We start from the raw sequence: 25,350 nt of genomic DNA on the forward strand, positions 1-25,350 counted from the left end.
TTGACAGTGTTTTTTTTTTTTTATTGATTCAACAATTTTCTCTTTCCAGTGTAATACAGCCAGTATTTTAGAACACAGTGAAACTGATTACAATTCAAATCAATGGCATTATTATAATCATCGTCATTATTATCCCGATGAGAATTTTAATTTAATCCATAATCTGTGAATAACTTAGTGGAAACAAATGGAGGCCATGCACTGGATCAGTTCAGATCAGAGCGGTTAACAGTGTTGGGGAGCATCAGCATGCACATAATCACAGAGATAAGAGCCGGAAGCCGATAATACACAGTCAGTAGCATTCACTCATAGCAAACAGGTCTCAGCAGGAAGTAGAAAGAAAAGACAAATTAAAACTTTTGTTGTGAGATGAGGCTAATCTTCATACAAATACAGCCGTGAGCGAGTGTGACTTTCCGGGCAGGTTTTGTGGGCGTCTAAATTATTAACTCACGTAGGAACAAAACAGGAGGAGCGAGTCGATGAAAGAGAAAAGTTTGAACAGCCACGTTGTCGTAGACGAGTGGGAGCGGAGGCTAATGTAAACAATCCTCGCAGAAGTGTGGTGGAGAATCTATTTCCATTTCAAAGAGAAGTTCTGCTGAGAAAGAGAAACTGCAGGGAGGTTGTTTTGTATTTTTTACAGAGGGCGAAGTGTTTTATCTCGTTTTTCCAATTACAGTGATACGCTGTGGAATGGAGCAAAAAACGACTAAATTTATAGAGCAACATTTTTGAGAATTATGCTTATTTACGCTCATTTGCCGACAGTTGAACTCGATGAGAAGATTTGTTTTCCCTTGTTCCCAATCTTTATGCTAAGCTAAGCTAAGTAACACTTGTAATGTTGTCAGACCCTTAGCAAAGATCCAGAATAACCTTTTGAGCATTTTATTGATGAGTTTCTGTGGACATTTTGTGGACTGTCGTAGTTGCCCCATTGGATTACATTGGAGCCCATCCCACCGTGTTGAAGCTGCCAGCGGAGACGATCTACTGGACCAATTTCAGAAGTTTTTGTAAGTCCATCATCTACAAGGCTTTATCCTTTAAGGGACGGGGGCGTCAGGCCATCACAGGGCCAACAAAGACAAACAGATATGTCAATCTAGAGTCTCCAATTAACCAGTTTGAGATGAGGTCCAGACATACGGAGAACATCCATACTGTGCACCACCGTGCTGCCGTTATTTAATCAGGAAGGTCTAATTGAGTGATATATGTATGTATCTTCTACCGGGGAATCCTGGTTAAGATGGGCAGCAAATAAAATTCATATATATTTCATGTATAAATAAAAGCAGGGACAGACACCACATAAAATATCAGACTATAGCAAAGATCGGTGGCAAAAATAAATTATGGAAAATGAAAAGCACATGTTCAAAGTAAGGAGACTGTTGTATGAAAACTGATTTGATGTATATTTATCGCACAGACACGAGAGTGGTGTCAATCTTCTCATCTAAAACAGCAAATGAGCACATTTCCCCCCAAAAATTGTCAAACTATTCCCATGAAGCTAAACATGTAAATATTTCACAAAGGAAGAAAACTGTACAAGTATCCAGACTGTAAAAAAAAAAAAGAGATTAGAATATATACATGAAATGCACAATGCATGGCTCGTTCCCGCTGTCCAGGCACCAGTGACGACACCATATCAATAAGATGAGAGGACATACTGTATGGCATGTTAGCATCACAGCTGAAATCAAACACAGCGACACACAAAAAGAAACTCGGATGTTTTTGCTTGGGTTGCGGAGTCTGTGGGTGATTCGGTTTCAGTCTCGTCTGTGATGAGCGCTGCGATGGCGACTGAGCCTCGAGAGCACGAGGAAGCTTTGCTTTGAAAAGTCTCTGGCAATGTGCGGTCATGACCGGACGGTTCAGTCTGGGTTTGTCCCCTCCGACGAGACAAGCGTCCTCAGCTGGAGCAGGTTAGACCGGCTCCACGTAATTGGCCGGGTACAGACCCAGCTGGCCGGTGTCCAGACGACCTTTACACCAGCCCTGCTCGTCCTCCTCCTCCAGCTTCATCAGCTCGTCGCCTTCATCGATGAGAGGAGACAGAGATGTGCGGCAGGGTGAAATCACATGATAAAAAACATGTGGGACTTCAGTTTATCCTTAAATAAATCTACGGAAGAGGAGGGTATTAAGTCGAGTTAAGTTTTTACTTAATTTGAAATGCTTCTACATATTTTCACATACTCCAAGAAGCTGCTGAAGTTGTTGGTTGTTTCCTCAGACTTTTTAAAATTCTCTGTTTGGACTGGGTTTTGGGATTTATACACCAGTTGTTTGGACTTTGAACTTATTATTTCCTGTTTTACTTTGTCAAGTTTTTCTCTCTTGCTTTTTTTGAAACTTCCTGTCTTTGTCCCATTTCCTGCCTCTGTGTGTGTCTGTCCACTCCTGATGTGTTTCACCTGTGTTCAATCGTCCTCTGTGTATTTAGTCTCGTGCTCCCAGTCCTCCCAGTTCCTCTCTTCAGTTTCTTTCCTGCTCTGTTCCCTGATGTTTGCTCTCGCTTCTGGTTCCACGAGTTTTGGATTCGTGACTTTCCCTCAGACTGTGAAACTGGTCTTTTTGATGAAATACTCTCATCTTCACTTTCTTTTTTATATTTTTGGGAATTTCTCATGAAATAATTAAGGGATCTTGATGACAATAACAAGGCACATTTAGGGAACTGCTATCTATGAGTGTGTGTAATTTGGTGCAGCTTGATTGAAAGGAAGGGGACTGTTGGGCCTCAGCAGTGGAATTTGCTCTACTGACCTCTATATATATTTTAAATTTAAATTATTGCTTCTTATTGTTTCATTGTCCTTCAAAAATCCTTAAAACCTTATTCTTGGGTAAAATATGACAAAACACTAAGATTCTGTTCGTCTCTAGTGGAGCTGGATATTTCTCCTGATTTCATGTAACTGCATTTTGCTTATGTTGGTTATAGCTTTTGTTTTGCTTTTGCAATTCAGCTGGATCAGTGTCAGAATCGTAGTCTAGTGTATATACAGTATAGTATATAGTATAGGAACCGTGCTTGGAAACTAAACGATGGCTTGAGTGGAAACTGTTGAGGCAGCGATTCAACGCGCGTGACGGGATCAACCCTGTGACCGTCAGCGTACGTCAGGAGTCCCCGGGCACGACTCTCACCTGCTTGGAAGCTGAGCTCGTCCTGCTCCTGTCCGTGGTAGTCGTACAGCGCTTTCACTCTCACGCCCGTCCCCGCCTCCTCGTCGAAGGGGTTCACGGCTCCGTTGGTGTCGTTGCCCGAGTCCGGTGCCGTCTGGTCCTCGTCCGACCACTCTGTGGAGGCCGTGAACGCCTGGTTCTTCTCGTAGCTGCTGACACTGAACACAACACAGTTCAGCAGAAAATTAACCATTTATATATTTCATTACTGCCAGTTTATAGGTTTTATTGAATCTTTCCAGTGTGTAGTTTTTTTTTTGTTCTTTTTAATAGCCAAAGATTTACACAGGTATTGCTTTCATTATTAATAGTAATATATGATGTGACATGCTGTGTTTTTAAAGTACCTTTTATAGCACTTTTTGCACATGTGAGCAAAGTATTTTCTATTCCTAAAAGATAATTTATAAATACTTTTAAATAAAAAGAAGGAAATCCATTACATTTTTCTCGAGAAGCTTACAAATATTAAATCTGTATCAGACAGTGAAGCTCACATTTGGAGAATCAGAAATGTTACAAGACACACAAAGTATAAAAGTGAATATGTTTTACCTTCCGCGGTCTTCAGCCTGAACTTGGTCCACTGCTGTTGTGACGTTGGTCAGCATGACGCCATCGCTGCCTTTCTTTGACTTCTCCTTCTTCGAGATGCTGTGGGAAAGATCTGGGTTGTATTCCTGTGAAAACACCATTGGATTGAGATTTGTTATTTCTGCCCTGAGTGATAACTATTTCTCAATGAATCAGTGAAACCGTGTATCATTCAGTAGGTTGTGTACATATATTTGTTGTTATAATTAGCGACATGATTTGGTCTCTGCAAGCAGAAATGAAACGTGATTATTTGCATATGGAGCATGGGAGGTGAGATCCGATCACACATTCAGGACAAATTCTAATACCAGGTGTGAACAGGGCCATTTATTCAGGGGATTGTTTATTAGGAAAAAGTAAATACACTAAAACTAGTGATTTGTTGTGTTGCTGTGTTGTTTCTTTTATTTAAAATACCCTCACTAGTATTATTTTATAAACAAAATTGCTTTTATCCAAAGGGACTTCCAATAACTATTAGGGGCACTACGGCGTGCAGATGGGAAAAACTAGATCTAACCGCCGACCTTGTGGTTGGAGGACGACCGCTCTACCCCTCAGCCACAGCCGCCCATGAATCATAATAACAAAATAACAAATGTGTAAGTATAATGTATAATTCAATAGCACCAGAAATTGGTTATGGCCGTTAACCTGAACTCTCTGAACAAAAATAACATTATAATGTACATGAAGGTAATTTTATATATTTACTGTTGTGTTAAAGCTGAGTGTTTTTCTCATCTTCATCTTTATTGCTCCTGTCAAACATGTCAAATGTGACACGTGTGATTGGCAGCACATGAGACGGGATGCTGCAGGTGTCCAGGGACGATATCACGTCCTCACATTGTACTCATGAGCCTGCGAAGACATTTCTGTACCTCAAACTGGGGCCAGTTCATGGGCATGTCGGGGCCGTGGATGTTGCTGAACAGCTTCAGGTCTTCCTCCGCGCTGGCTGACGTGATGGTGCGTTCAAGATCTCTGTATACTGTAGCATAACTGTGGGGAAAAAAGAATTCAGAGTGAGTTTTGAGCGGGTTTCGTCGTCTTGGTGGTTTTTGAACGTCTCGGACCTTTGGTTCTCTGTGAGGTTGAGGTGGCGTTTGACGTCCAGCAGCACCTCTCGGAGGAAGCTCAGCCTCTTCTCTTCAAACTGCTGACACTGGTTGAACATCTGCTCCATGTTGTCCATGTACTGAGGCGTGCTCTTACTCAGCTCGTCCAGAGACTTCTCGTACTTCTCCTTCGCCTTGTTTTACGACAGAAACAAAAAACGAACGCTCAACAGCGTGACCGCGAATGTTTCACAAGTGATTGGTCATTTATTTGTACTAATGTCTAAACCTTTAACGGCTGTGAGGACTTGTCATACAAGCACATTAACAGAAAACGAGAAAGTAAAAGCCACAACACGGAAACACACAATTACAGCAGGAGTGAAAACGTACAGATTTACTTTACTGCGGTAAATTGTCTTTTCTTTCCTTGACTCAGACATCCATGACTTGACCACAGTAGATAACTCTGCTCGTTTCATTGTCAACAACTGACTGACGTTATAGTTGTGTTTCTGTTGTGTGTCTTTCGTAGTTGTTTAGTGGCTTTTGCCTTCGTGCTTTCTGTTGTGTGAGACGTCTCCGCCGCCGTACTTCACCACGTCTTCCTTTTTTTCCATCTCTGGGGTCAAAAGTGAAGCGTGTTGACCTTAAATGTGTCTTTAAGCACGAGATTAAGTCATGAGTGTGAAGGTGAAGGCCGTCACTGAGGATCAGAGTCCACCTCACCACAGAACAGCTCGTGTGGAAGCAGTGAGGGGGGGAGATAACAATCTTACGCTGACTCAACCCCTGCTGCCTTTATAGCTAAAAACCAGCTGTACATTTTGTTTTAAATAGCCACTGAGCTTTGACTTGTTCTTTTGAAAAAATAGCTGTTGCGTGAAGTGGATCCCACACATCTGTCGGAGCTGCAGTTCTCACCTTCTGTGAATCCTGTTTGCACTTGTCCAATTTCTCTTGGAGTTTCTTCTGCTGGTCGGCTGCGACCGAGGCCTCGCCCTTACTGTTGGCCTCTCTGATGGACGCCAGCTTCTCCTCTTTACAGGCCATGTGGTACGACTTCTTGGAAGCCTCCAGCTGCAGCGGGAGACACAGCATAAATTAAACTTTTTGTATGAAAGATATATGTGGAGAAAATAAATAAATATACATGAAACAAGCATAAATCAAATTAGGCTGCAACTAAATATTATTTTCAAGAGTAACTGATTAATCATTTGGTTTTAAAATGTATGAAAAGTGTGAAAGATTTCATCAAATGTCTTGGTCTGTCTGACCAACAGTGCACAACTCAAAGATTCAATTAACTAACACGTGACAAAGAAAAGCAGAAAATCCAGACACTGAAACGAGGATGTATTTGTACTTTTGCTTCCGATTATTTTTCCATTGATCGACTAATTGATTAACTATGACGAGGAAGTAGAATTTTCACCCCCTTGGCCATTTGTTGGTTGGTTTGTTTGTTTGAAAACAGGATTTTGCCAAAACTACAGCACGGATTTCCATGAACCTTAGTTAAAGGATGATGTTTGAGCCATTCAATTTTGGAGCGGATCTGGATTTCTTTCACATCTTCTTTCTTTAACATTGAGAGATATGGTGTTTTTCTACATATGTATCGATCTCTCAGAGAATAATTCATGGATTTTGATGAAAACAATCCGTCATATTTGCAGAACCGATATCGGTGCAGCTTGATTGAATTTAAAGGGACTGTTGAGTTATTTTTAGATGTAGTGAATCACAGTCTAACTTATAGTAATTTTGTATTGCATATAATTGTATGTAAAAATGCAAAATGGAATGAGAGTGTTGGTTGGTGGCTTACTTTGTCGAGAAAACAGTTTATTCATTTTTAATGGGTTTTGTCTCAAAGTAAAAAGTGAGTTCAGTCACATCGACGGCTGCTGTGCTGCTCTTATGAAAACTCACTTTTGAGAATTGTGACTCAGCAACTGTAAAGAAATGTAATTTGTCGCTCCAAAAAATTATATCTGAGAAAGTCAACAGCAACACATCATCTCAGAAACAATGTTGCGGTAATTTCTCAAAACTGTCAACACCACCAACAAATCTCATTCATCACTCGTGGCAGAAAACCTCAAACATTCAAAACGAACTCAGGAACCTGTTTTTCATTAGGATTAAAAATGGGCGGATCAGTGAAACCTCACTCCCTCACCTCTTTTAGCTTCTTGGCCCACGGTTTCTGAGCCTTCTTGAAGCCCTCGTCTGCCTCTTTGGTTTCCTTGAATCCTCCCATCATCTGTTTGTGGTACGAGTCCTTCTGCCAGTTCTTCACCTTCTCGAAGTCCTCGTTGATCAGATGGTTCTTCACGTCCTGGTGGAGCTCGCTCACCTTCTCTGCCTCCGTCATCACCGCCATCCAGGCGCGCTCGACCGTGCCGTACTGAGGTCCTGCACGGCGGAGGAACGAAGGGATGAGCAAAAACACTGAGGCTTTAAATCAAGGCAAACGACCTCCAGACGTCGCAATCGTCTCACCTTTGTCCACCAGCTGTCTCCATCTCTTGGACCACTCGGTCAGCTGCTGCGAGTAGGCCTTCTCGATCTTGGCACGCTCCTGGATGCAGTTCATCACGTCGTTGCAGAGCCGGTGACCATCGTCGATCCGCTTCACTGAACGTTTGTAGTTTCCAACCTGACAGGAAAAAAAACAATATCTCTTTCTTTCTGTAACTTTATTTGACCGTTAGCTGTTTTTAGTTTCACATGTTTCATTTGTTTTTTCTCTTTGGTCGCTGCACGGTTTCGGCCTCTGGCTCTGCCCTGGTATTTGATCTGAGGTCAGGTATTGATTTACTGTTCGACGCTCCTCAAATATGATGAAGGAAAAGATTGACGTCTTTCTGAGAGTCGGATGAGAGGATCAATATCACTTCCACATCTGTGTGTTAAGTAGCTTAGCATGAAGTCTATCTTGGCTGTGACCAACGGCAACAAAACCTGTTTGTTAATTAAAGAGCGTGAGAGGTGCTGTGTGAGTTTTTAAACTTAAGAAAGTGGAAGAGCAGCTGATCTGAGATAAGTCGACAGGCTGCTGCATCATATTAACGGGAGCAGCATGAGAGTTGTGTCAGCGAATTAAAGTACTTTCACTTCCTGCTTGAAGATTAGATTAGTGTCATCGATGTAAAGCATAACAAAGTCCAAGAGCACAAGACAGAGCCATTAAATATATATATATATTAATTGCCAATTTAATCTTCTTTTGATCGAGTAATCAATTTATCAACTGTGCTTGAAGATAAAGATAATCTGTCGGGGTCGATTTGAGAAAATCTGAATTCCTAAATTGTTATTCATGCTCTCTCTTAAAATCATATTTGCTGCTTTGGAAATTAGAATGTGGATTTTTGTATAATGTTATGGAGATTATGGCTATTGCTATTGTCTCGTCTCAGCCTGCAGGTGATGCACTGAATAAACTGAGTGTGTGTGTGTGTGTGTGTGTGTGTGTGTGTGTGTGTGTGTGTGTGTGTGTGTGTGTGTGTGTGTGTGTGTGTGTGTGTGTGGGAGTTGCAATGCCATAAATGTCAGTGGGGTGTGTGGGCAAGAAGGATGGTTTTGGATTGGATTGTGTTTTGTGGACTCTTCACCCAGTATATGATGAGTAAATTTCCATTTTTCGGTGACCTACCCCTTTAAGTTCATATAATTTATAACCCCATGGACGCAGGAGCAGCAGCCTCTCAGAGAGCTGCTGGCTCTGCCCGGATACAGAGCCAACCACAGCTCACTGCATCCATCTCACACCCTTATGACACAGGGGAAAATCTTTGCTGCGTCTTCACTGGAAGAAAACTACATGTTTACCTGCTCCTCACGGAACAATGCCCTCAACAGACGTGGACTAAACGTGTTCCACAGCAGCTCTGGGCTCCAGCAGAGCCGAGTCAGCGATTAGCCGAGGCGGCACTGCAGCAGCTCGGCTGTGATGTAGTGAGCGTGTGCTGAGAGCAGACACCTCGGCTAAAGGGACATGATGAGGATAAAACACACACACAGTCGAGTCTGAGGAGAAAACGTGTGTGAAGAGAAGTGTTTTACTGCGGAGTAAATCCATCCCACGTGTAGCGTGTCCCAACATGCAGCTACAGTGTCTCTCCAGTTTGTGTTTACACTGTGAACAGTCTCCAGCTCTCATATATAATGAAAAGACTTCTGGGAACTCAAATTACAGCAAAATTATATGTGTTTGAAAAATGTTGTTGGTTATGTAATCCTGTGGGAGAAACCCCCGTACAACACACAAGCTCAAACAAATAATCAATTATTCAATCGACAAAACTCTGCCTCGGCTTTGATGGATGATTAAATCATTTTTCAAGCAAGTTTTCCCTTCGCTCTGCTTCTCATACACTACTACTTCTTTCTTTCCTTATGTGACTGACAAAGTCTCACTTGTAATAAGAGATGTTTAATATCTGCCCACAACAATATCGAACATTTTTTATTTAATTAATGTTATTGTCAGGCAAGGGAAACATTTCAAGAACTTAATTAAATAAATGTCTTTTATTCCTTCTAATGTCAAGGCAGACAACCCAAATACAGACCGCACACGGGGACAGGTCACATACACAGTTCTATTTAGAGTTATGGGCTCAGTACACAGGTACAGTCAAATCGTGCAGAGGTATCCAAACCCACAGAAGCAAAGGCAAGGTCAAAAAAACCTGGTCATATAAACACGAGGAGTAGTAAACACTAGGGAAAATGCTGGATGTTACAAAAAATATTTGCAGCAAATAACAAACTCAAACAACTCAAACAACAAGGACACAACGACAAATCAAAACCTCGTCAAACTATCCCAATAAGGGCAGAGACGTGACAAATAAGACCTGAGGAAACTTAGTTCAGACTCCTCGAGACCCGCAGACACAACGTCTGAGGATCAAGTGACGCGTATCAGCCATTTCCCTTATTTTCTGACTAGGCTACAGGTGAGTGTTGTGAATAGATCAGACTCCGAGGTCTGTGTATGTGATTACACACTAACCATGAAGCTGTTGCTACATACAGACGTGTGCATTCAAATCTGTGCCGACACGCAGCTGATGAATGACATCTATGTGTCCCCCCCCCAGATAGAGCAGGTTCAGAGGGAGTTCATCACTTGGCAGCGTCAGCTCCCAGTCAGGTCTAATCTGTCAAAAAAGGTGTCCCCCCCCCCCCGCCTGCTGCCTCACCTCCCAGAAGCTGTCTGTGGTCTCCTCCTGGCTGCCGGGCTCCTCGAACACCCCAGACATGGTCCCAGATTTGGCAGGAAGGCTTCAGGCTGTGGCGGTCTGCAGCAGAGTGACGCTCCTCATGCACTATGAAGAGAAGAAGAGAAGATGAGCACGGAGGAGTGTGAACACAGACGGAGACGTGAGACGCATTAAACACCTCCTGAGCTGATGAATCTGGTTATAAGAACAACCTGGCATTAACATGTGGCCCTGCATGCGTCTCGGGGTCGGATCTCACGGAGACCACATGTTAAGACCAGGTGTCTGGGTCCATGTCGCTGTAAAAAACAAACAAGCTTATTCATCTTTTGGTTTCGTCGCATCACTTCCAGACTGAGTAATTATTCCTGCAGCTCATGTGATCACAACGTCACAGTTTTAATCCTAATTAGAGGAGGGGAAGTATTTATGTAACTGGGGAAAAGCAGCACGTGAAATTTTAAATGCAAAATGCTTGGAAACAATTAACCATGCCGGCTAAATGCAAGTGAAGGTTATTCGATAATTTACCTCTATTCATGGCCCAGATTCTTTGTGACTGAACATATTTGTAACTTTGGCTGCTACAGGTCTCTCAATTAAAACGTAAAACAAAACCACTGCAGATGAAAATCTACCTGATGCAACTCGGACGCAAATTATGATGTTAAGTTAAAGTTTATTCACGTTACACAGACATCCGACTGGCTAACTGTGTGTTTTTCCTTCATCGAAAACGATCAGATCAATCTGTCCACCTCCCTGCGTCACCTACTCATCCATCTACTGTATGTTTGACTGAACAGGCTGCTGTGCCTGGGCCCAGGAGGTCAAGAGGTCATCTTTGAAGAGACAGTTTGTTTTGGAAAACGACTACAAAGACACAAAATGACCAGAAAGAAATGTAGAAACCAATGAGCTAAAAGGTGCAAAACAAACCACTGTGACTACAAAGAGATGCAAAACCACAAAGAAGCTGAAAAAGAAAATTACTTCAGAAAAGAAAAATGTCTACAAAGAAACAAAAGAGATGGAAATCAGCCTTTATCTCACCTTGTGCTTTGTAGTGTTAGAAAACCGTTTCATATTTGTTTATAACACTTTGTCACTTGCTCTGGGGAAGGTAAATAAACTTTAGGTACTTAATTACGATCACAAAATGGTGCCAAACAACCACAGAGGGACCTCAAAGAGACAAAAAAGGTAAATTGATTGATTTTCAAAGTCACAAAGACGATCAAGATGGCAGTGAAGTATATGATTTCAAAGACTCAGAGTAAAATGTCATAAAAGACACAGACAGACTTTAATAAGAGCCTGACAGCAATTTCACGAAGGTACTAAACCATTTAACTGTCACAGATTCACAAAGTGTGTTCAAATCATAATGGGTAGGAGATGACCAGTCTCTGTTTTATTCTTGTAACATCTTTGTATTGTTCTTCAAATACGATATGAAATGATATTTTGACTGACATCTGAAGATCCATGAATTATTCCCCCCGGAAATCAGTGAGAATGAAATAAAACACCCTGTCATGCACTGTTAAAGAAAGTGCCAAAATGCAATGGGTTCCTTCTTGGCCCCTGTTTCCCCCTTACACCAAGTTCCATGGAAATCTGGTGGAGTAGTTTTTGTATAATCCTGCTAAAAAAACTAAAATGAACAAATTTACAAACGCAGATGTAAACATTTCCTCCTTGGCCGAGGTAACAACATGGTTAATTTGAGAATTTGATCAGGATCTGTTGTGAGTGGTTGGAACTCATTCTAATTTCATTGCTTCATTTAACAATCCATAGTTTGCTGGGAAATTATCCTCAAAAGATCATTTTGTTTAATCTGAAGTAAAAGAAAACTTTGAAAGGGATTTTGGTCCTGATTAGAAATATATGTAACATGTTAATTAGTGAGGTTTTGTGGTGCTGGTGGTTTGACTTTGTTTGATTTGTTTATTTTTTTATGGCAAATTCGAAACTTAAACCGTTATTTGATTAGTAACGGACTGTTATTATCTCCTTATCGACAAAAAACCTTGACACGGACAAAGCTGCGGATGAAGAAGAGTTTGATCCAGAAGAGACACCACAACAAAACAATAGAGCGAGAAGGAGCAGGGCTGTGTTGTGATAGGAGGTCAGGGGGAGGGGCCGGAGCTGTGTGGGTATTTGGGTCAAACGTGAACCGACGGATGGATCAACACTTTTCACAATGAAGTGATGAGAAAATATTTAAAAATCCAGTCAATCGGAGGAAATCTCACCCGAGAGCTTTGGGCAAAACCAACCGTAGCGTGGAGCGCGGGGTGGAGAAGTGGGTGTTTATCATGCTTGGTTAATCCATTAGCAACACGCAGAGAGGGGGCTTTTGTTCAGGGTAGAGCTTCAGATAAAGGCAGGAAGACAACCGCTGACTGGCTTCTTCCACTTTTCATCACAACCAACAAGTGAGACAGACACAGGAATCTGACTGTATTTCTGATTGATTTGGAGGAGACTCTCCAGAGAGTTATTCAATGTAGACAAACAACGCCCACATCCACATCCACACACAAAACCCCCTAAACATTGGCAGCACCATCCAAGGTTTAGCCCCTTCTCCCTTCTTCGATTCGTTCTTGACTCTGTCTCCTCTTCTGCAGCCTCAACATCCTCACAGACAAGAGCACCAGGAATCCCCCATCCCTCTGAAACAAGTGCACAGATATACAAAAAACAAAAAGAAAAACACATCACCACAACCTCGCAGCATCGACCCGTCAAGAGAGTCACAACCCCGGAGACAAAAGGCCGTCAACGCACCCAGAGAGAGAGAGAGAGAGAGAGAGAGAGAGAAGGAGGGAGAACGCAGCCCCTCTGCAGAAAGCAACAAAAGCTTACCCCTGGTCCTCCATGAACAGCGGCTAAGGCTACAGCTAGGAGAAAAGAGACACGTGGGCTCCTCTGGCAGACAGCCCCTCTCCTCCTCCTCCTCCTCCTCCTCCGCCTCCTCCTCCTCCTCGCCTCCTCTCCTGTATACGTTTTTGGTTTTGCTCACCGCCGTCCTCTCTGACTGGCTGGAGCATCAGCGAGCACAGCAGCAGAAGAGGAGCCGGTCACCCTGATCTCAGATCTGAGGACTGCTGGCCCAGAGAGCACTCTGCAGGAAAAGACTGAGTGTGTGTGTGTGTGTGTGTGTGTGTGTGTGTGTGTGTGTGTGTGTGTGTGTGTGTGTGTGTGTGTGTGTGTGTGTGTGTGTGTGTGTGTGTTTTTTTCTCAATGAGCGAGGGATAATCCTGTGGTGCTTTGGCTGACAGGCTCAGACGGAGCAGCAGGCCAGGGGGAGGAAGCTAAAGGGGGGAGTAGGGCGGGTGGGTGAGATGCTGTAGTGTGGACGTGCGGGGGTTCAATGAGCAGAGCGAGAGAGTTGCAGCTCCATCAAAAGTTCCAACTCTGAAGACTGGTTACCTATTACTAGTATTATAAGTGGGCGGCTGATCTCAGTTTTCCGGTGCTACCAGGATGTTATTTGAAAGCTTAAAGACTTAAACTTCCTCCATGTCAATACACCACAGTTTCCTCCGGCAGGCTCCAGCCGGGTGGAGACTAAAGTAATGGAAGGTTACGACATATCAAGTGGAGCATTTGAAGGGCGGAGGTAACTCTGGGACAGATAAAGCTTGAACGGTTCAGATTGAGAACGAAAGGTCAGAGAGCAGGTCTGTGCTGTTGACACGGCAGCCGTAAAGTGATTAATAATTACACAACTGGTCATAAAGTTCAGATCAAAAGTGAAGCTACACAACTTTATGGCACGTAGAAGTAAAACACCGAGACAAATGAATGTATAAATCGATGAGATTCATGAACAAAACCATTGTTAGAAGAAAGAAGGAAGTTACTGAGACGTTTCACCAGGTTGATTCTCCTCATTTTAAAGCTCGGCCCTTATCGAACACATCCTGTGCTTTTCTAAAAACTGCTATAGAACAACAGAGGGAGACGTCGGTCACTGTGACCTCCCTGACAACCCCACCGTCACCGTGAGACCACAGGGGACGACAGATTGTCTCTTTTAACTGATCGTCTCTCCGAGCAGTTTGCTGCAGGTGAGGAGGAGGACAGACGTGAGGATGAGGAGGATGAAGATGACGTTTGGTTGCATTGTGGGATCCAGTGTTTTTGGAGAAGTTTCTTTTAAAAGTCAGGATTTCTTGGCTTCTTCAACTACAGTTTTTATTAATCATACCTTTCTAAGAATCACTTATTTTCTTGTAAGTACTGTTTAACGCCAACATTCAAATATCATATTTGCACCAGTATATCTATATTTTTACAGAGTCCTCTTAAGTAGATATATTATAACAATATAAGTGGAGGACAGTCTAATGGAGGAAAACTGTAAATAAAGATGGACGACGCATTTCCGCTTCCTCCCCATGTCCAGAAATGAAGCCAGAATATCCCAGATACAAAAGCTGCCATCTTTCACAATTGGAATCTGCACTGGTGTTGAGGGGGTGGAGTCAAGGTAGCGAGGTAACGCAAATACATGCACTCACCCAATCATCATTCAGTCTCCGCTGTCAATCATTATGTTTTTATAGCATCAAATAACAAATTAAAACCAAACTTATCAGAAACATGAACACTTGAACAAACATCAGTGTCATGAGAACTACATAAAGTAATAGAAAACTATCTCGTGAAGCTAAACTCTTTTGGTTTTGTCCCATCCGCTAACCTGGAGGAGACAGGGTTTATGAGCTATACTGCAGCCAGCCACCAGGGGGCTACCGTGACGGCTTTGGCTTCACTTTTGGCGACAGTTGTCATGTCATCCGTCTTTATATCTACGGTCCTGAAGTTTTTTATCCTCAAATATCCACGACCAAGACGCACATCCTCTCCAAGTGTCCGTGGATTTACCCTCGGGGCACAAACAGACATCTCGGCCACATTTTTCAAAATGCAGCACTTTCTTTCCCTCAGGACAAGGTGTGATGCTGCTGCTGCCCTCATCAGATTCAGCTCCTATATATAGAGGCACATTCATCAATAATTCACACTGCTGTGTAAACAGATAGGTGAGACGACCGAGCCGACTCACACGGACAAACTCTTTAAGGTTTGAGGTAATCTCATGTCATTTTCAACACAATTAGATCATGAAACAAAGAGGGTGATGTAAGGGAGCTGCACCGCTGACTGCGTGTAGTTTGTGTGTTTTACGCACCGTACGTCATGATATTTTACAGTTTAACCAAACTATATTATAAATAACTATAAATATAGAGAATACAACCAAATATATAGAACTTGAATTAAGTAACTAAACGTAATTTATTAACGTAAATATAACAGATACATCTTTTCTGCATTTTTCAATGGTTTTCATATCTGCTCACATAAAAGCAGAACCCAATATGTCTGTGAAAGGTTCGTATCGGCTGATTTGTATCAGCCCACTGATAAATTCTTCGGGCTCTAATCTACACAGCAATCTGACCTTCACAGCAGTGGGAGAGTTCATTTCAAATGTGGTGTTATTGTGTGTTTATGTTGTGAATCAATACGCTTATCCCCAGTTTTCACAGAGAATAATATCACCACTGATACTGCTGCGATAAACAAAGGATAAACAATTCCAGCTCTGAAAAACATACCCTGCATCCTCATCTGTCATCTCGGCTGCGAATAACAAATGTTGCAGGACAATAAAAATGTGAAGGAGGAACTGTGAGAATCTGCACAGATCAACAGATGTGATATCATCATTGAAGAAGCGATGCTGAAACATCCCTCTGCTGCTCGGGTGGTGTTGCTTAATAACCACCAGTGGAAGAAGTGGTGCTGTTGTGCATTTCCCTGATATAAACCTGTGTAACTGTATTAAGAAGAGAGAGTCCAACGAGAGAATGCACTGTAAAAAGAAATATAAATCAAGCAGCTGAAAACCTATTTGTCAAATCCACGGCAGCCCGACGGTGGGGAAGCTGAATCTCGTTCCTTTTTCTCTGAACTATTCATGTAGCTTCAAGAATACAACTGCTGAGCACACGCTGACTAACCCATGTGTACAACAATCCTGTTTTTATCAGCTAGAGCCGTTTACAGTGCAATCAATGCCAAATTGATCAGCGAGCGCAAAAGGTGACTGCGGAGGAAACAGAAACTCAGATGAGCAACGGCAGAGTGAGAAGACAAATAAAAGAGGGAGCTGGATGCTTCTTATTTGTGTAAATGTTCCAGGGATGTTCAAGGTTACGCAAAACAGAAAAGACACCGAGAACAAATCCATACCCTCAGTCAGATAAGACAAAGATCGACGTCTGCGTGAACGGAATCTGAGATGATTTTCTCCACTGTGGTAACTTTCAACTCAGAGCTGCATCGTCTGTTAAGTGTCAGAGAACTTGGAAAACAAAGAGAAGACAGTTGAAGGAAGCTCGCGGCTGCTAACTTAACTCTAGCGGTGTAAGAAGCAAACATCCAGACGTGTCATTACAGATCAGAGGAACAGTTTTACCTGGAACCTGGTCTGTCACCTGGTGCTCGGCCGCTCGGTCCTCGACAGCGTCACTTCCAGTAATTGTCTGACAGCTTCAAGGAGAATCGACACCTGAGACCGAGAGTTAAAGAGCGTCTCTGCTCACCTGCAACCATGACGCACACACACACACACACACACACACACACACTGTGAGACTGAACTTTGACAGATCCCTGAGAAGGCGTATTAGACCATCAATAATTAGCTAGCTGCAAGGAAGGGTGGAGACTGAGGGCTCTCCCTTGTCACACACATTCCTTGTAACCACGTACAATACCTCAGCCCTTAAGGGGTCGGATTTAAAATCACTAGATTTTTATTTGGATTAGCACCAAATTGCACATATTCCCAGATATCATTCCCCTAAACATGCCGGATTGTTTCATTAATATCCGTGCTTGCACCGTACACCTGCTGGAGTGCAATCTCCGGTTACCTGATGAGGTAACTGTGTAACCGGCCAAGAGCTGATGTCATCAGGTGGTACCCAACCTTTACTCAGCTGCTGCAATGCTTAACCACACCACTGGCCGGTAGGCGTCCCTTCGGTGGCACATCACTGCCCATCAACTCATGGCTTCCATCTTCCGTCCTCTTTCCTGCTTCCACAGCTTCCACAAGAAGCTTGTTCTGCCTCCTCCCCAAGAAAACAACCAGCGTTAGCCACAGCTACCAGTGTAGAACGCAACATGGATAATCTCTTACAAGAGTTCCTGACCTTGTTGTCTTTGCTAACAGCTGCTGTGTAGTTAAATTCTGCATTTTACAATGAAACAACTGTTTACATGTGCAGGACACATTGTTGTTATAGAGGCCCAGAGTGCATGAGTGGTCCCGTGTCCCGTGTTCTGGCGTTTTAGTATGGACATGGATTACAGAGCCAAAACATTCATGTGGACAGTTTCAGTTTGAGCAGGACGTTTTTCAAACCACAACATGGTTGCATGGATGTAGACTTAGTCTTTCTATCCAGTCCTAGAGCTGACAACAGCTGCCTCGTTGATTTTGCTGGGAAATCCTTGATCTCAGCAGGGAACAGGATTCCTGGATCCGACTCATCTCACCAGATCTGCACCAAAATGAATGTGTTCCTCCCTGACCCACACAACATCTTTCCAACAAGTGGTCCCTGTGGTCTTTACGTAATCCTACTTTCTTAGGAAACAGACTGATTCACTCGATCAATACAGATTTGCTCCACCCGGGGATTCAAATAAAAAAGAAAACCACAGTTAGGTCAGGAGGATTTAATTTTTTCCCAGAAATGAAAATGAATCCCAACAACACACAAATCCACAAAGCTCTTTCGTAATTAGGTGCAGTGCTGAAAATAAAAGGAGTCAGAGCAGACAAAGTGTGTGTGTGTGTGTGTGTGTGTGTGTGTGTGTGTGTGTGTGTGTCCTCTTATATTGGCCACAAGCTTCGAGCTGAAGCAGCCGATCTCTTCTCCAATCATCGTACGACACGAGCCTCAAACAGGAGGACACAACACGCTGCCATGACTCTCTCCTGTCCCCTGGAATCCTTGAAAAGTCCTGAAAGAAATGAAGCCACTTGTCTCTCCACGCAGACAGATGCTCGTCTCCTCAGTACGGGCCATCTGTGTGTCATCTAATCATGTTCCTCCCTACAGGCCTAACTTCATTTGACCCCGGTGTTTGGTCCTATTATTGCAGGAAGTAATTTACGACAAGTGCGCACGCTGCAGGACTGGTGTTGCTCCTCGTCCTATAGGAGATGATCAGGCATTCTGCGTGATGGAAATATGGGGTTTCCATGGAAATTAAATTAAATATATTATAAAGTTCAGTGACTGTTTTACTTATATACACATTAATCTTGTTTTTGTTCGACCATAGACACAAATATTTGACGACTGAAGCTGCATCAGTAAGTTGATTAATTGATTATTCAATTAACAGAAAACTAATCAGCTACTATTTGATATAAATAAATAATCATTCTTTAACTCCAGAGAGTGAGGACTTGGTGCTTTCTTTCATCACAGATGATTCATAATGGTCTTTTGACTGTTGCTCAACAGATAAATAAAAGAACTGAAGATGTCACATTCGACTGTCGGGAGTTAAATGGGCCCTTTTCCTCATGATTTTCTTCCATTTTATATACATCAGAAAGATTTATAGATAATCAAGAAAATATTTGACACACTGCACAGTAGCCTTTACTCTTGTATTTCTTCATTTTCTAACTTTATATTCTATTTATGTAATTTCTATCTGCTTGTTTGGTCTGGATCTTTGGATTTTTCAGTTTAGTCCGAACCAAACTAACAGGTGTGAAAGATTTCCTCAAGGAAAAGAAGCTGAAGTGAGTCACAGGATTACTTGTAGTCTTCGCCTCAAATGATATAATGTTTGGATGTTCAGGATGTTCATTTTGCTGGTGGTAAAACCATAGTAATATTCCAGTGGCAACAAAATCAACATCTCCATTCAAATGGATAGACTACTTGATGCAATACGAACCAATCAACCAATCATTGGCTTTATATGACCACCTCCTCTTGTCTCTCACATCTGTGAGACTTGGCTGGGACATTTGTATGCATGTGAACGATTGGAAACAAAGAACCAATTTCTTGTTCTCCAGGGTTAAAAGAATTCAATCAATATTCCAGGACGAGTGTGGAGGGACCTCTGTGCTCACTGCGCTCCATCCCATTTTGTTTTGTAATCGCTAACCTCTTTTTTCTCTGATGCCTAGTGCAGAGCAGCGGACTAGACAGGGCATTTATTGAAGCCCCTGGTTTCAGCTGCTGGAGACACAGTGCACACACACACACACACAAACACACACAAACACACTGACACACACTCTGAGCCCCGGACAGAGGGAAGCTGATACAAGACAGGAATCTCTGAGGGCGAGATGCAGCGACTCATTCACTGCAGCTGCTAAAAGCTATGAGAGGTGCATACACACACACACGCCCGCACACACACACACACACTCAACCACAAACACATTACACAAAAAGCCTCAGTTGTTGTTCTGATGAATGAAAACTCCTCTTGCTGTTGGAAATGAGATCCACTCACAGGAAACAGGATGCAGGTACGAGGTATAAATTAAATATCGTATTTTTATTGCATTGGCAAACACACAAAAATCCATCAATACTGACACAATCTGAACTGAAACAGTTGACAAACTTTAACTTCTTTTCTTGATGTGTTTAATTGGTATTTAGCTTGTTTTCCTCACTCTTTAAATCCACGTTGGGTAACTCGAAATCCTAAAACAAACGACAGGTTGGAATGGGTGCAGCTGTAATCAATACACGAATGCATCTTCAACCTAAAGGGTCAATCAATCAGTCAATTGATAGAAAATGTGTCGTTTTAAGACGTTTTTGCAAACAAAACTAGAAGGTTTCCCGAAGTTTCGGCTTCTCTGTGGGATTTGCTGCTTTCCTTTGTCCTTGGTATGATAATAAACTAATTATTTTGAAGTTTTAGACTCATGGAACAACACAGGCCATTAAAAAACAACATCTTCAGGCCCATCAACTTGAAGAGACTGTGTTTTCACTGTTATCTGTCATTTGAATCTGTCAAATTACCGATCTATTACTCGGGAAAATAAATAATCATCAACATCCAAATCACATTAACACCTGCACACAGCACCTGAAACACGGCAGCATCAAGCTCCCTTTCCTTCCGCCTCATTTGTTTGGGAAGCACTTCACCGGCACCATAAATCTGACACGCCGGAGCCTCGGAGGACCAAGGCAAACCTGCAGCCAACAACTTCTAATAGCCTCCCTTGTTCCTGCGAGATGGCTTCTGCGATGCACCATCTCTACTGCAGAGATGCCCCGGAGATACGCACTGATTTATTACGCTCCGCAAAGTGGAAACATGCACGACACGTGACGCGGACCCACAACGACTTGTACGAAAATCACTTTGTTGACTGAAACGCTCACCAGCAGACACACGAGGCTGAGGCACGTTGAAACTTAGTCTGTAATGACAATAATAAAAATGTGTTTTTGACTTTTAACGACCAAAGCGGTTGAAGGGTGAGACTTCAGTTTGTCTGGCAGCAGAACCATCTGTGCTTTTGAAGAATTGGCAGCAACCAGGTAATTAAAAATGAAGACAGTGTATAAATATTAGAAGAGGCCTTACAGGTTTATTGTGTAGTTTGTTATTTGAGGGGATCTATTGGTAGAAAAATTAATATAATATTCATAATTACATTTTCATTAGTGTATAATCAACTGAAATTAATATATGTTGTGTTTTTCTTCCCTGAGATTGAAACCTTTAAATCTACAGTAGCATCTTTAACGATGTCGCCCATGTTGCACTGCCATGTTTCTACAGTAGCCCAGAGCAGACAAACCAAACTGACTCTAGAGAGGCTCTTTCGTGTTTTTTCATAACCTAGGCCACTATAGCTTCTCTAGAGACCTGGACTCAGCTAAAGCTCAGAATATAAGAGCTGAATACATAGGGTGTGTTGGCATGAAGCTGCTAAAACCTGCTTATTAAATTCTGCTGATTCAGGATCTGTCGGCTCGGTGCAGAGTCAGACACACGAGCAGGGATTTTTAATCAGTGTCTGGACGGGTGTTTCTAAGGTTACGTCCACACTGGTGCATGTTTTTGTTGTTAAAATGGAAATGATCTCCGTCCATATCAATCAGAGGAAATCTCTCCGTCATTCAAACACACCTGGACATGCATATCACATGAGCGTTCACATGCGCTGGTCATGTGCATGCAGATCTAATTATGAAGCAGGTTGTCAACTCTGCAGTTGGTTGCTTAGGTTTTTGTCTTTGTGGTGAATACAGCTGACTGCATCATTAATGTGTGTATAGTATTATTTATAGATCCAAAGACATGAGTGTTTGTATGATAATGACAAGTCCAAATTACTATTCTAGAAGTAAACAGATTATCATCATTTTGTTTTATGTCTATTTGCAAAAAAAAACGATTGCTTTCTTACGTATTATCTGATCCTGAACCGCCACATAACGACACCTCTGACAGTTTTCCTACAGAATCGCACCATCACACAGTGAAAAAGCCCCGAGTCTATTCATGTGTGGTATCAGCTGGACAGACAGGACCATGGGGTGCAGACCCCTGAGGCCTTTCAGGAAATGCAGCCCTGCCTTTTTCCCATGATGCCTTGAGAGGATCCTATCTCAGGCTCCAGTTACCTTCCAGTTCGAGCCAAAGCCAAAAGCCCAGTTCTCTCACCACTCGGCTGATAAGGACGAGCCTCTGATCCTGGATGTAGGATCCTTTCGACCGTGTTAATCATCAGCTTCCGTCTTTGATTTTACATACAATACGAGGATTGTATAAAGAAATGGTGGAATTACGTTTATCTCATTACTTTAATATAAATACAAAACTTTGGCTCATTTAACATTAATTATAACTTCAAAGTCTTTTGATTTGAAACGATGCATGAAATCAAATGAACTGCTGAAAGTTTTGAAAGAAGCATAACCAGTCGAACACAGACTTGATGGAAACTCGATGACACTGGAAGATAAAACCCTTTCTGTCCATAATAATGACGACAGTGTGAACCGTGACGAAGCTCATTGGAGCCGGTGCCTGAAGTCAGCGTGAGCAGACTCACATGACGTCTCCATCAGGGTTTCCCCAACCACCTGACTTAAGTGCAGCACTTAAACCAAATGACATGCATCATTCATTCAAATAAAATAACGTTTTAATCAATACAATATTAGTTATATAGAATATATTTTATATTTCACTAACTTTCTCTAGATTTGGAGCCAGTATTTATACACATATTTTCAAGTTAAACGTTCCAGCGTGAGTTTGTAAAATATTATAGTAATTCTCAAAAGGAGCTGAGATAAAAAATGTTTTTTTTCATTTGCACTGACCTCAACCCAGACGTGAAGCGGTGGACGTCTGAGGCCATTACAAAGGCTAAAGGGACGTGTGGAGAAGAATAATCGCTTTCTTTCAATTATCTAATGTCAGGAGGGGCTGGTGAGCACCAGCTGTCACGTGCCAGCCTTGTAGGAACAAATGGAAATTGAAAGCAAACTGTTGTGTCTCTGCCCCGCTGGGAATAACGTGGTCAAATTTATTTATACAGAGAAAGAAAAAAAAACAGGATTTAGGGTTTAGTCTAATTAATTGCATTAGCAATGACACCTCATCTGTCACTGCTCCTCCATAAACAGACAGGAGGGCAGCAAATGAAATGAGTGTTCCTAATTTGTCACATGAATTAAACCAATTAGACACCCGCTCAAATAAAAACAGGGACACACACGGATCCACTCAGCGATGAGATTTCCGGGAAATAGAGCAGAAGTTTGTCCAGCACTGGGATGACTGTGTTTGTGTTTCATGAGAAAAACACTTCACTGACTCACAATGTTTCTAAATGGTCCTGAAAGCAGCAGAGTGTTTGTTCTAGTCACGTTATTGCAGGTTGATGAGTTCGAGGAACAGAAACGAGACGAGATGATTTCATCTAAACAAACATTTACTGGAGGGGATTTATATTCAGTCTGCAAACACACTGAGTGAGAGGATTTGTGTAGCTGTGGTCATTCTGTGTCTCTTTGTTGCTGTTTTGCATATTTTGTCGTTGTTTCCTGGTCATTTTGTATCAAAGTATTAACACTTTTTGTTCCTTCTGTGTCTATTTGTTGTTATTCTGTGTCTTCCTGTCATCATTTTGTGTCTCTTTGTAGCTCTTCTGTATCTCTTCGTAGTTTTGTGTGTTGTTGTGGTTATTGTGTGTCATTTTGTAGCTGTATTAAGTCACTTTATTGTTGTTTGGTTTGTTTGTCTTTACATTGTTGTTTTGTGTCTTTGTGTTGTTAATTATGTGTCTTTTCTTTGTTGTTTTGTTTCTTCCTGTGATCATTTTGTGTCAGTTTGTAGCTGTTTTTTCAATTTTGAAATTTTTTTTGTATTTTGTTGTCATTTAGTATCAAAATTTGTGTCTTAGCCTTGTTATTTTGTGTCTTTCTAATGTTGTTTATTGTCTTTCAGGTGTTTGTTGTGTCTTCTTGTGGGTAATTTGAGTGTCCTTGCACCTGTTTAATATCATTTTTCTAGTTTTGAGTAAATTTGTGTTCATCTTTTGTCTCTTTGCAGCTATTTCATATATTTTGAAGTCGTTTGGTGTCTCTATGTTTAGTCAATTCGTGCTCCTTGTGTGTCTTTGAGGTTTTAAGCTGCATCGGTTGTCCATCAGAGTTCAGAACCGTGGACAGAGCTCGCTCGCAGTGAGAGATGGAGGTCGACACTTCCCAGCAGCTCAGACCTGATCCACCACCAGCTGCTCTACTCCGGCCATAAATCAGAGAAATGTGCTGGTGTGGAGGAAACACAGGATTTCCCCTGCACAGACGAGCTGTGGGACTTTATGGACATCATCCCTCCCTGTGCCCTGCTGCAGCCTGAGCCGGCTCCTCTCTGCATCACAGCTTTATTCCACACTGCAAATGCTGCTAAATGCAAATTTTCACAAGTCAAACTGACATTGCACTGCATTATTTTGTATTAGAGGTGTCACAAAGCAGGAGTTTACAGTCTGGTTGTGGTTTGAGTTGCATCTCCTGCATCTCACCCTAAACTGCTGGTTGTTATTGTGCAAACATGAAGCCAAAATGAGACTTAATCCTCAGACTTTCCTTCTCAAATCGATTCATTTGTTAACATCATGGACTTTAATCGTGTCTCCTCTGCAGCATCAGTGGTTAACAGATGCCTCCTCTCATCGACAGGGTTCGTAACCGTTCAGCGATATAAGAAGCTTTGAATAAACCCATTGGACCAACAACAAACCAGCAGTGGACACGGAATAGAAAGAGACACATACCGGGATGAAGATGTAATCCAGCTCCTGCGTGCGTTGTTTAAAATGTGATCATTGTCTTCATCAGCAGCCTCAGCCTCCGTCCTCTCACCGCCGGTGAATGTCTCTGAGAGGAGCCGCCAGATGGGGGATGGTCCGGGCTGCTCGCGTCAAGGCAACCACGACGAGTACATGACTTCCCGGAAGCTCTTTCAAAACAAACGCTGTAAGGTATGGCGCCAATTTACAATTTTTAAATTTTAATTTAATAGTTAATGAAATGACACACAGCACAAAGTTGATAAAAAAACAACAATATTAATAAAAGGTTTTAAATAGTGTAAATTAGTTTTTTCACATACAAGGAGTTTGCTTATATAACAAAATATATTAGTGCAAAACATTGGGGGAAATAGGCCTATAGAGAAAATTAAGAAGCAGGTAGCCTGTAGTACAAAACTATACAATAACATTAAATAAATACAAAATAAAGGTAATAATGTATCTTACAAAAGACCTCAGATAGGCCGAGTAAAGAAAAAGGCAATAAGTGACATGATATACTACATGCACTTTATGTATGTTATAATCATTACACCCAAGAGCCATATACTACACAGGATTAAGTCTTTATTTTGTAAAGAGTAGTTTCAGGAAATGTATGGTCAATATCTGAATTATTAGACCATGAACAATTTTGCACTGCACTTTTGCACCTGTTTCTATTTGCAACTCAAGGGATTTAAATCCTGAACATGATACTGGAAAATATTTTTCCCTGACAGACTACAACACAAATTTAAAAATTAATCAATTAATAAAATAGTAATGATGTACCTAACATTCCTTAAACCTT

At 42.0% G+C, this 25,350-nt stretch overlaps 1 protein-coding gene across 4 annotated transcripts; it reads right to left on the reverse strand.

The window, feature by feature from the left end:
* Positions 1 to 24,673, reverse strand: pacsin1b (protein kinase C and casein kinase substrate in neurons 1b). 4 transcript variants are annotated; one of them, XM_035148599.2, is made up of 12 exons: positions 24,519 to 24,629; positions 17,083 to 17,280; positions 16,623 to 16,749; positions 10,094 to 10,219; positions 7,383 to 7,539; positions 7,060 to 7,295; positions 5,796 to 5,951; positions 4,890 to 5,065; positions 4,695 to 4,815; positions 3,769 to 3,893; positions 3,175 to 3,371; positions 1 to 2,057 (listed from the first exon to the last, which is right to left on the reverse strand). In XM_035148599.2, the coding sequence occupies exons 4-12, from the start codon at positions 10,151 to 10,153 to the stop codon at positions 1,948 to 1,950; spliced, it is 1,338 nt and encodes a 445-aa protein (XP_035004490.1). In that variant the 5' UTR covers positions 10,154 to 10,219; positions 16,623 to 16,749; positions 17,083 to 17,280; positions 24,519 to 24,629; the 3' UTR covers positions 1 to 1,947. The 4 variants fall into 4 exon arrangements, with proteins under 4 accessions (XP_035004490.1, XP_035004511.1, XP_035004482.1 ...); XM_035148620.2 differs by lacking the exon at positions 17,083 to 17,280 and having other exon boundaries at positions 24,519 to 24,644; XM_035148591.2 differs by lacking the exons at positions 16,623 to 16,749; positions 17,083 to 17,280 and having other exon boundaries at positions 24,519 to 24,673.
* Between the last annotated feature and the right edge of the window lie 677 nt (positions 24,674 to 25,350).

This window comes from Hippoglossus stenolepis, chromosome 3, assembly GCF_022539355.2.
Source record: "Hippoglossus stenolepis isolate QCI-W04-F060 chromosome 3, HSTE1.2, whole genome shotgun sequence".
Classification (NCBI taxonomy): Eukaryota; Metazoa; Chordata; class Actinopteri; order Pleuronectiformes; family Pleuronectidae; genus Hippoglossus; species Hippoglossus stenolepis.